Here is an 11,972-nt window from a genome sequence, read left to right as displayed (position 1 = left end):
TGTAGGCTAATCTAACCCGTTCACATCCACCATCCATCCACATACTTCTAGTATGTGCAGGCATATGTGCCATAGCCTGTCCGTGATTGTCTTAACATCATGGCCAAAACCAGGCGACGGTTAAGGAGAAGGGGAGAAGAAAAAAAACCCTTTTATGTCAACGACAACCCGTCTTCCTGTAGCCTACTGTACTCCACTCTCCCAAAGCTTATGATATTGTCATGCCGTTGTCCTTTGATAAATCAGTCCCCTATGGTTTGCCGGTGTCCTCCCTCGGCTGTTGGCCCAGATAGCCCGCTAACGGAGCCGTGTCTGCGGCGAGGAGCGTACCGGCAGCTCTCTCACCGCGCCCCGCATCCCGCTGCATGTCTCTGGCCCCAAAGCCTTAATACAGCCAAAGCCACATCATTATCTTCTAATGGCAGAGTTCCATCGCAGCCACATCAAACATCTCGTCCCTTAATATTATTATTATTATGCGCCTTTAGCCTATTATGAAGAGGAGCGGTCTCTCAACCCACCCGGGCCCGCGGCGGCTTCAGCACTATTATTCCCGGACAGCTCCCAGGCGCGATCACAGCCGGGCGCGCGCAGAAGAACTCACCTCGGTTCATACAACCCACAGCCAGCCAATCAGGATCCAAGAGAGTTTCCGTTTCTTTGGGGAATCCATCGGTTATAATTATAATTAATAATAATCATCACATATATATATATATATATATATATATATATATATATATATATATATATATATATATATATATATATATATATATATATTATATATATATATATATTTTGTTCATGCAAATCGAAAATCTGTTTTAAGAGATTAAGGCCTACCTGAAAGCCACTTGAGTAAAAGTAGCCAGATAGGCTATCTGACGAGAAAATTATAGAAGTTAAAGTCACCCATTAGAATATATGACTAAAGTCTTAAAGTATCTGATATTTACTGTACCTAGGTATCAAATATAATTTTCTGATGTAGGCTAAGTAAAAGTACAATCAACGCTGTTAATCGGAGAATTCTTAAATCAAAATACGGATTAAACTCAGAATTCTACCTTTATAAACTCAAAACTCAAATACATTTTTCACGAGGCCCTAATCCTCTTCGGTAGCTTTAAATTGTGTGTGGTGTAAAAAATAAAATAAAAATACATTTCAGATGACACCAAGGTTGGGAACCACGGGAATAAGGTTTCTCTCCCAATCACCCATCATAAGAAAGACAAAAAGGAGCCAAATGAATTGTACGGAAGATTTATTCTTAAAGGTAAACACTTTATTCAAAAATAAATTACCAGAAATATTTTAAAAGGCAGACAAAAAGACAATACCTCTAACCCACTCCTCACATTCAAGAAAGCTTTTCCAAATTGAGTCAAAGTATCTGGGCCATGTGTTTCTGTAACTTCAACGTCATGATTAAGAACTAATGCAAATCCTAAGCAACAACTCAAACATTCTTTAACCACAGATTTAAGTTGATCAAAGGAAAAACAAAAACAGCCACTATCAAGATTCACTATAAAATGTATACAAAGTTTATTTAAATATTCGACATACATGCCCATTTTGTAATACACGTACATAGAAAAATTAGACTGTACACGACTGGAGCTTGAGGCGAGAAAGTTGTGGATGGAATTGATACAATAGAGCTGAATAGACACAACTCGCATTGCAGTTAGTGTGATGTTGAGCAGCACGTTTCTGCAGTCTCTCTAAAAAAAAAGCCAGCACGAATCAGGGCAATTTTAGGAGGGGCTCCTACTGACCTGAAGCTTTCACATGATTGATTAAATTGCTTTTGGGAAAGCCAGCTGTGTTCAAAATCCTCAATTCTCCCCTCATCCTCTTTCCTCACACAGATGAGGGGAGTTGTCTGTATTGAGGAGGCGGTGAGGACAGACCCTACAGCTGTCATTTAGACATAAATAACCTCATCCCCACACAAAAAGATTTCCGTTGTCCGAAAGAAATACTCCATGGCTAGAATCATGTCTTGTCAGCAAGAATGGCTGTAGTAAGACTTGAGATTAATATCCCTAAAATAACCTAGGGATGCCTATAGACAGTTTTTAGTCAAAACCCCGACTGAATTACAAAACCGAAGCTGGAGTTCCCAAAAGCAAGTACCGGTAGTAAGTGCTGACGATGCTTTGGGGAAACCCAGAGCTCGAGCGGCTTTAATGAAAAGGCAGTTCAACAGAAAACCGTAGCGAATGACAATCCTCCCTGGGCTACCTGCCGACAGAAACCTGGGCTCTAAAAGGTCCTAGCTAGCTTAATGCTACAACACGGTAGCCCTTAACACCATGCAAAGGTCCAAACACCGGCAGGTCCGCTACTAAACACTAAGGCCAGATAAAACACGTCAGTTCTCCTAAAACAAAAATACCCCCCAAAAAATAATAAGAAGAAGAAAATCAGCTGAGAGGCTCAAGGCTTCCCTTATCAGGTTTTACAATCACAACATATTAAAGGATGACACAGAGGTCTTATCTGAAACCAATCCAAAGCCCAGAGTTCTAGATTAGATAAGTCCGCTCTGGTCCACACTCCTTCCACACTCGGTCTGAAAACACTGATGGAGGCAGAGAGATGTCAATTCCTCGTATATCAGAAGAGACAGATCTGGGTTCGCCATCTTGCCTGCACGCATCCAGTCAGGCAGTCACATGGGTTGCTGTCCATTTACTTTCAATTCAATAAATTCAGGGAATACTGTAGATTCCCCAACATGTTAAAAACTTATCAACGTGACACAATCGAGCCCATAATTAGTTATTCTAAGTCAATTAGTCACTTGTGCTTACATGAAACCTTATTGAATAGGAAAGTAAATTAAGCCCAGCCCCAAACTGTCTGGCCTGTAAGAGGTCATTTTTTAGACGAGACAAGAATCATTTAAATGCACAGAAAGTGTTTCAGTTTGCATCCATATTTAAACAGCTGCGTCAAATATCCCTGAATTACTGCTCGAATCCTAAAGCGAGTGCAGTCAGCTTGTCACACTGAGTAGTGTTACAGTTTCCATGTGAAGGTGTGTGAGGCGCACGTGTGTGTGTCTGCATACAGGAACGCGTTGCGATACGACAGCTGGGCTCCATCACAACATGGCACACTGGAGAAGACGCCGGCGATCCTCCGTATTTTGGTAAAGAGGCGATGATGGCTGGCTTCTCCGCTCCGTCCTCTTGGAGAACTTGCAGTTTGTCCTCTGAGGCACTGGAGGGCGATGGAGAGCAGAGCCGACAGCGAGCCTACACAGGTCCACTACAGCAATCAAGAGAAAGGAGGGGAGGCGGTGCTACGTTGGGCATTTGGAGGGGAGGGGGGGGGGGGGGGGGTCAACTTTGGTTTTGAACAGTTTCACAGTTCACTTAACACATGGAGCGAGTGGGTGAGAGGGCGATGGGCATGAGGGAGGAGGGTCAGTGTGGCTTTAGCTTGGCATGCTGCGAGCCCTGTTCTGTCAAGCTGGCTTTGAGAGAGTTTACCACCGTCTGTCTGACGGTGTCTTCCATATAATGGTCACTTAGTGGCTTCAACACCTGCAGGAGAGGACAGGAGGGGAGGGGAGGGGAGGGGGGTGAGAGGAGGGGAGAGGGGATAGGTGGTGAAAGGAGTGGGAGGGAATAAAAAGGGATTTTGTGTCAGAAACAATCAAATGAATTGATCTAAACACATATTATACTATAAAGGGGCAAAGAAACGGAAAGAATGTAGGTTAGGGAGGAAAAAAGTGTAAGGTAAAAAAAAAAAAGAACAAAAAGAAGACGCTCATTCCAACCTTTTCAAACAAAACTGAAAAGAAATATCACAAGACAAAAACAGAAACAAACTCAACTAAAAACGCCTTTCATCCTAGTAACTGAAATAGAATAAGATTTAAAAACCGTTCAGGCAAGCTCCATGTCGCGGAGATCCTGAGATGAGCCTGGCCTGCCTGGGTGGGTTCAGACTGGATTTATACTGAATGTATATCAGAGAGGTTCACAGGGTGTCTGCCAATCTGCCCCTCCACACAGAAGGACTTGTGGGTCAAAGTATTGAGGACAGCACCATCGAATTGCAAACGGATCATAAAGAAACCAGCATACTGCAGGAGATTCAACGTGAGAAATAAGTGTAGCAGCTAGCCAGTGAACCAGTCAGTCAGTCAGCCAGCCAGCTAGCCAGTGAACCGGTCAGTCAGTCAGTCAGCCAGCCAGCTAGCCAATGAACCGGTCAGTCAGTCAGCTAGCCAGTGAACAGTCAGTCAGCCAGCTAGCCAGCCAGCAGCTAGCCAGTGAACCAGTCAGCCAGCTAGCCAGCCAGCAGCTAGTTAGCCTTCTTGTAGTTGTTGTTGAGGCGGAACAGCGCTCCGAGTCCCAGAGTTGCTCCTGGTGGGAATGAAGGGAGGAGAGAGGCGGGCCAGGCCAGGCGACTCCTGACCGGCTCCAATAGCTTGGAAAACACCTGAGAGGACAGCAGAGCAGGGAGGAGTGGGACAGTTAAACAGAGCGACTGGGAGAAGGACCATAGTAAAAGAGGAAAGAAAGATGGAAGGCGGGGGACGACAGGAAGGATTCGGGAGAAATACCAGTAAGGAAAGAAGGGATGAAAGAAAAGGAGAGATTGGGAAGAGAGGCTGAGAGATAAACAAATGAAAAAAGATGGAGGGAAGAGTTCGGTAGCTGGAGGAGGGAGAAGTGTAGGAAATGCAAACTGGCAAGATGATAGTATTGCAGGCGAGGAGGGAGAGAGAGGGGGATCAGTAAAACACGTGCCAACACCCCTCACCTTTCTGATAGTCCTCTGTTAAGCAGGGGGAGGAAGGGAGACAAAGAGGGAAGAGAGAGAAGCAGGGTGGAGGGAGAAGTCAGAGGAGTGTTACGCGGGGCGTGTTTTCTAGTGACTCCTAAGCATTCGTAAGATCCAAAAGCAAAACAAAAAGCAGACGTGAAGATACAGATCACCGGATGACTGCAGGGATGAAGAGGAGGAAGGCAACAGAAGGGAGGTGCTGGTTGGGTTGTGGTGTGAAAGGAACGCTGGGAGGTGGAGTGTTGTCGAGGTGACGACAGGAACTGAAAGAATGGTTGTTTATGTTTGGCGTGATGGATAATGGAATGCAAAGGCTGGGCAAAGAAGATAATCATAAGGACAACAAAATGTACTCGAGAGCGCTATAAAGAGATGGGAGGAGTCTCACAGAGCGCTATAAAGAGATGGGAGGAGTCTCACTGAGAGCGCTATAAAGAGATGGGAGGAGTCTCACTGTTTCACAGACTTTTTTTTTTTTAAACATCCAGAGCCTGAAAGGCCGCATTGGAACATTCTTGTGTCCTTTTTTGGGAACAAAAGTGCAATCTCAAAAATGTCAGAGACAAGCTATTCACTTGAACCCTTACCCTAACCTTTGACCTCAACCTAAGCCCAGCCATTCTCCAACTTCCAAAGCATAACGCTGTTGTCGTGTTTTCACTTCAACTGAAGGATTACGTACATTCCTCTGTGGGCGGAGAGAATTCTCTGACCTCTTATGAAACCCTTTAAAAACCCATTGATACATTCATCAAGTCAGTCAACACCACAGCTGCTCCTCTTAGTTCCTACAAAATTGACAATTAGGAGATATGCGTACAAGGTTTTCATTCGATAGTGGCGATAACCAACTCAAATCTCAATAATAAAATCCAACATTAACTGAACCCATTGATACCTGTGGCAGCATTTGCGTGTGTATCCCTTTAAAGGAACACTCTGCCCATTTTCAACCAGCTTTGTATCATTAGAACATCAGTAGTATATCAGAAAACTGTAAACGGTTTTGAAGTCTGTCATTTAATTTGACAGTTATTGAGTGTTAAAGTGTGGACCAGTGACATCACTGGTCCACACTAACTCAAATTAATAACTCATTAACTCAAATCAACTCTCAATAACTGTCAAACTAGATGAATGATGAATAGTTTGACAGTTATTGAGAGTTGATTTGAGTTAATGAGTTATTAATTTGAGTTAGTGTGGACCAGTGATGTCACTGGTCCACACTTTAACACTCAATAACTGTCAAATTAAATGACAGACTTCAAAACCGTTTACAGTTTTCTGATATACTACTGATGTTCTAATGATACAAAGCTGGTTGAAAATGGGCAGAGTGTTCCTTTAAGACCGCGGTCTTAAAGGGATACACACAAATGAGGGATATACACGCAAAGCTGCATCAGGTATCAATGGGTTAACTCCTGCAATAACCCCAACTGTTGCACACACACACACACGCCAATTACCCACCTGTTCCCAAAGAGTTTCAGCCACCAGGTCTATCAGTGCTCCCACTTCACGGAACTCTCCAGAGTACTTCACGTACGCCCAGACGCAGAGCGACAGCAGCGACAGGCCCATCACCATGTTAGCCAGCGCCGCAAACGTGCTCAGCCCGATGAAGCCCGTCACGCCGGACACCACGTAGGTGACAAACATGACGGCGAAGAGCGTGGCGGGCGTGCGCGCCGCGTAGAAGATGTTTTTGCCGTCGTTGTGCTTGGAGAAGTTGCCGTAGGCCTCGTCCAGCTGGGCCTCCAGCTGGTTCTGGTAGCGCTGGCAGAACTCCTCGCCGCCCATCTTCTTCACCGAGCGGAAGTGGCGCACCGAGCAGTCGCGGAACTCCCCGTGGCAGCGCTCCAGGTCGGCCGGGGCGATGTACGGCTTGTCCCCGCCGCAGATCTGAAAGGGAAACGGGGATCAGTGTGAGCGTTAGGTGAAGACAAAAGGTTAATGTTTGTTTTTGTTAAAAAAAAAAACACATTGTTTTTGTTTGTTTGTTATCCTTTATTTATCCCCATGGGGAAATTCATCCTCTGCATTTGACCCATCCTCTACTAGGAACCTTCCTAGAACTATAGGAGCAGTGGGCAGCCACTGTGCAGCGCCCGGGGACCAACTCCAGTTCTTTTGCCAGTGCCTTGGTCAGGGGCACTGACGGGAGTCTTAAACCTAACATACAGTACATGTCTTTCTTGATGGTGGGAGGAAACCGGAGCACCCGGAGAAAACCCACACGGACACGGGGAGAACATGCAAACTCCACACAGAAAGGACCTGGGACGGACCGGGGTTCGAACCCGGGACCTTCTTGCTGTGAGGCAACAGTGTTAACCACTGAGGCACCGTGCCGTCCTAAGCACCCCCTAATGAAGGGGATTCTTAACTATTTAATATCAAGGACATTTCCATTAGATTCTATTCTGAGAAGACTTTGTTAGATATAATCTAGAGCTGAACTTCATGTCTGTCTGTAGGCCTACTGTTAGTAGAAAGACAAGTGGAGACAGATGATCAAGCAAAGGCATCCTTAAACATTCTGTCAGTCTGCTGCCTGCTAATTTGTAATAAATGACATCATACTGAAATGAAACCATAGAGACACTGCATGAGATAGGCCACGCCCATCATGGGGGAAAGCTCTCCATTCACTTCCATACACCAGCGTCATTTTCCTTGAATTAAACATAGCTACAAGCTGTTGTGCGGTGGGCTGGGCAGACAACAACAAAGGAGAATGCCAGGATTGGGGGGGGGGGGGGGGGGGGATTGGTTCCCCCCGTTTTGGGCGTGGTTTCTGAATGATGACGCGCTCCGCAGTGTCTCTATGGCAGATTGAGCTAGGCAAGGCAGAAGCATTTCCTTACCGTCTCCATGCTCTTGCTGTACATGTCTTTGGCTCCAGCCACAGCAGTCAGATTGTTGGCCTCTGCTGTTGCCTGGCAAACGGGAAGGGACCATGAGATACAAGATAACTGTTTATGTTTATGACCAGCAGAGCAACTGATGAAGATGGAAATCAAACCCTAAAAAGTAACTATGATCAAGACTTATCAAAATCCTTTCCAAGACAGCAACGAACCTGCAGCATGGACTTCGGGTGAGGCAGCTCCTCCCCTTGGTAGATCTTTATGTACGCCTGTGGGACAGTAGAATAACACAGATTAGATCTCTAATGCAAAGCAACATCATCAGTTATATTCTAATCTCAATTATAATCATCACTGCGGTTTTTCTCCCCACCTGGTTGATACAGGGTGTCAACATAACACAGCAAATACCTTAATGCCAATTTCTCCAGAATAATTTAGGAATTAATTTGAATCTTCCTGGGACCAAAATTTTGAGTACAGCCTGATGAAGACCAACGAGGTTGAAACGCGTTGCGTTTTGTGCCACTGTTATTTGATTGAAGATGATGTACATTGTTTGTAAACATGTACAATACTTTGTGATTAAATTGTGCTCCGGAATTTCCAAGAAGCTCCTTTTTTCATTGAGTTTGATTGAGTCCCAACCCAAACAATGAAACCCAGTTGACTTTTGGGAAAAAGGCTGTAGGACCTTGAAGTATTCCACAAGATCTCTGCAGGTGACTTTGTTGCCTCCAATCTCCTTCTCCACCAGTCTCTCCGGAGCCAGGAGGAGAGGCACCAGCTCTGCCAGCTCTCGCTTGAAATGATCGTCGATGTCTGCAACAAACAAACAAACACACGCACATAATCAATTTGACTTGATAATCATTTGACTTTTGTGCTGCGCACAGCTAGAAATTTGTCCCTGCAGCTAGAAAAATGTGAATACGGAGGTTATTTTCTGCCGTAATTGCTCAAGCCATCCCTCCAATATATCCAAGTAAGAATCTTTCTTAAACTGCAACACCAACTAGTATTGATCCTGGACTTTGTCCATGAGCAACCTTAGAAGAAGACAAAAACAACCACATCTATTTGTTTAATTTTTTTATACAGGGAAATCTCTTGAGAGCAAGCTCTCATTTTCAAGAGTTTACAAGAAACATCACCAATAAACTGACTGTAGTATTTTTTCCTAAGTGTGTGTGTGTGTGTGTGTGTGTGTGTGTCTTTCTCACCTTTGAGCCTGCCATCAAAGTATGGGTTGGTGGCCACCTTGAGGCCGGGGTGAGGCAGGAGGAAGCAGCCGATGTTGGAGAAGCAGGAGTGGATGTGTTTCCTCACATTCTGCAGCTCCTCGTGTTGGTTCTGTTTCACCTGGTATCAGAACACAATCATATTACAGTTAAAAAGCACGCGTGTCTAAGCTCCTTATGTCAATTCTGTTTGGGCCGAAAAAGATAGTATGACTGATTGATGTGTGAATATGTACGACACATATGTCAGGTGCCTGAGCAAATTTGTCCACACCTGAAAATATATTTGTCTAATCAATGTGTGTGTGTCTGTTATTCTACACCCAGGTGTAGTGTGTTTGCAGCAAATAATGTCAATGTGCAGAAATACATTAAGGGCCTGTGTCCACCTAGCGTCTTTTCCTCAGGTCCAGCGTCTTTTTTCAGTTGTTTCCAATGGGGGGAGAGCGTATGCGAGCGCACACGGACGTGTAGAGAAAGTGCGCAGCGCCCAGCGTCTATTTTCGGCGTTTTTGTGCGCCCAACTCCCAGCGCTTCCAGCTGAAAATATTTTAACTTTTCAGAAAGACGCTGGTGTCGGCTGCTCCTTTTCTGGTAACTAATCATATGGAAAAACTATCGCAACAGAGACAGAATGGCTCAATTGTGGGAGCAGATCGGCTAGACACTTAATATTTCTGGTGAGTGTTGTGCTTACTGCTTTTAATAGCGTAGCCTACCTGTGTTGTTAGCTTGCTAGCTGTCAGCTATCAAGCTGAACTAACGTTACTTGCAGACTGCTTCCTTGTATATTGTGCGCTGGGATCAGCGTTCCCCAGCGCACTCCCAGCGTTTAACGTCGGAAAAAGACGCTAGGTGGACACAGGCCCTTAGTCAGACTTTATTAAAGTTAAAAATAATAATAATAATCACTGGGACAGACATTTCCAGCAGCCCGCACCAAAACAAGACAAACGTGCAGTTTCCACCTTATTTCACAATGGCCCTTACCTGCAGTCTCTTCTCCAGGAAGTTGTGGCCTCCTTCCAGGCCGTAGTTGTATTCATAAGGAAAACTCCAGTCGCGAATCAGGAACATCAGGGACTGGAAAACATAACCAGCAGCACGGACACATGGCAAATATTTGATTAGGGCGGTACAATTATGATTACCGTAGCCAACATAATAATCCTGATTTGCCAGATAGGGATCACAATTATTAACCACACACATTCATCATCTGAGGAACAATATTCATTCATTCCTTTTTACTTTTTGCCTCCAATCATCAACATCTTGGTTTCAACTGCAGTGGAAATCCTTAAATTAAAATGGTGTTTTTCAAATTTGACTTGTATGGCGATATTCTCCAGATATTATGCAAATAAAAAAATGTGACATCCGATTTTACACAATTAACTGTACAGCAGCCCTATATCAAATCATTTGGATTTTTAAGATGCCAATGGAAGGACACCATGAGTATGTCCTACAGACATGTGCCCATATATGCAGGCATGTTAACGGACACACAGACACTAGAAGCAGTACCTGGAAAGGCTTCAGGTAGATCTCTTCCATAGCCAGCCGACCATATTCTGTGAAGAGCTACACACAGGAGACAAAATCACAAAATGCAAACAGAGACATTGTGATTGCAAACACATTTTTCGTAGTTTCCCCAGATGAGAGGAAGTAATGCTGACCTGCAGATGCTGGAGGTCATCCTCCTGTATGTTCTGGGAGAGATTGTACACCTGAAAAACACGCGCATAAAATAAACATCAGACAAAAATATGTTTTTTTACGTGTTTTAATAAAAAAGCAGAGGAAGAATTTCCAGCCAGAAAGCACATGCATTTAGTCACCTGTACAGAGCTCGTCATTGTGCTGAGGGCGAACACAGTGGCACAGTCCTTTATGGTGGATTGGCTGTCAAACGCCCCCTGGGTGTCAACTAGCAGTACTGCAACCTGGTGGGGAAAGACTCAATGAACACAAAATGCAACCAAATTCAACTGTGATTATTGAAACATGAACATGAATTGAAACATAATTATTTACACAACGGATTAAAGTCCACTGGTGGCACCTACCACCTACCTTGGTGCCATCAGGCTTGTCGACCACAAAGACTTCGTTCCAGACCTGGATGCCCGTGGTCTCCCTCTCACAGCCTCCTCTCCAGGTGAAGCCTGTCAGTGGCTCATCGTCTCCTCCCATCCATGACTCACCCTGTTACAGCGGCAGGGAGGGAGAGAGAGGCAGAGAGGTGGTAAGGAAGGACAGAAAGGGGGAGAGATAGGGGTGGGGTGAGAGGTATAGTAAAGGGTAGATTAGAAGGGGAGGAGATTATGCAGAGGAGGTGGAGAAAAGGTGGGGTGAGAGTAAGTCCCCCGTTCACACCATACACCGAAGCAATGCTTAACCTAAGCTCAACCTACGCTGAACCCACAAGTTTCATTTAGGCGTCCTTGTTAAACAGGCGAGGCCGTTCACACCACGCGCGCGCGCGCGTGCCACGCTGAAGGCACGCACGCTCACGCGATCGTTCAGGATTCAGTCCTATTTTCCAAGCGTGACGCGTGAAGCTTGAAGCTGCCAGGCATGAAGTCAATGGGAGTTGTGGGCGGGTTCAAGGCGTGCCGAGGAGGCGCTGAGAGGAAAAGAGAAGGCTTCTTGTGTGAACGGTTAAGCGTCAGCTCAGCTTGTGCCTGCCTGCCTCAAGCTTCAGCTCTACTTATGTTCGGCGTCCTGTGTGAACAAGGCTCAGAGTGAAACCAAGGAATGGGTCAAGTGAGTGATTAAAGAGCAGAGCTGGAATAAAGTTATGACTTGAGCAATTGACCCATTTTCACGTGATTTCACCAAAAGCTTTGTCGGGGATTTGTGGTGAAACAATTTGTTTTTAGTATACCGGTATTTGAATATGGAATGCATTTCCCAATTTAGTCCACAAGAGGGCACTGTATGATAACACTCAGTACCAGCTATCCTATTGTACCGTTTCATTAATATACACCAACAGGTGCAGACAGATCATCCAGGAAGACAA

The 11,972-nt window shown here is 45.0% G+C and overlaps 1 protein-coding gene across 1 annotated transcript in view; it reads right to left on the bottom strand.

Moving 5' to 3' along the window:
- Nucleotides 1-1,278: 1,278 nt before the first annotated feature.
- Nucleotides 1,279-11,972, bottom strand: part of LOC310789226 (atlastin-2-like) — a 28,862-nt gene continuing 18,168 nt past the window's right edge. The window contains exons 4-14 of the mRNA XM_083650819.1: nt 11,021-11,152; nt 10,786-10,890; nt 10,624-10,674; nt 10,469-10,525; nt 9,929-10,021; nt 8,921-9,059; nt 8,392-8,519; nt 7,910-7,966; nt 7,695-7,766; nt 6,298-6,729; nt 1,279-3,566 (exon numbers count right to left, since the gene is read on the bottom strand). Of these exons, the coding sequence (XP_083506945.1) occupies nt 3,447-3,566; nt 6,298-6,729; nt 7,695-7,766; nt 7,910-7,966; nt 8,392-8,519; nt 8,921-9,059; nt 9,929-10,021; nt 10,469-10,525; nt 10,624-10,674; nt 10,786-10,890; nt 11,021-11,152 (1,386 nt within the window). The 3' untranslated portion in view covers nt 1,279-3,446. The remainder of the gene's footprint in view (nt 3,567-6,297; nt 6,730-7,694; nt 7,767-7,909; nt 7,967-8,391; nt 8,520-8,920; nt 9,060-9,928; nt 10,022-10,468; nt 10,526-10,623; nt 10,675-10,785; nt 10,891-11,020; nt 11,153-11,972) is intronic.

Source organism: Poromitra crassiceps (assembly GCF_964638095.1).
Source record: "Poromitra crassiceps genome assembly, chromosome: 14".
NCBI lineage: Eukaryota > Metazoa > Chordata > Actinopteri > Beryciformes > Melamphaidae > Poromitra > Poromitra crassiceps.
This window is presented reverse-complemented; position numbering and strand designations above follow the sequence as displayed.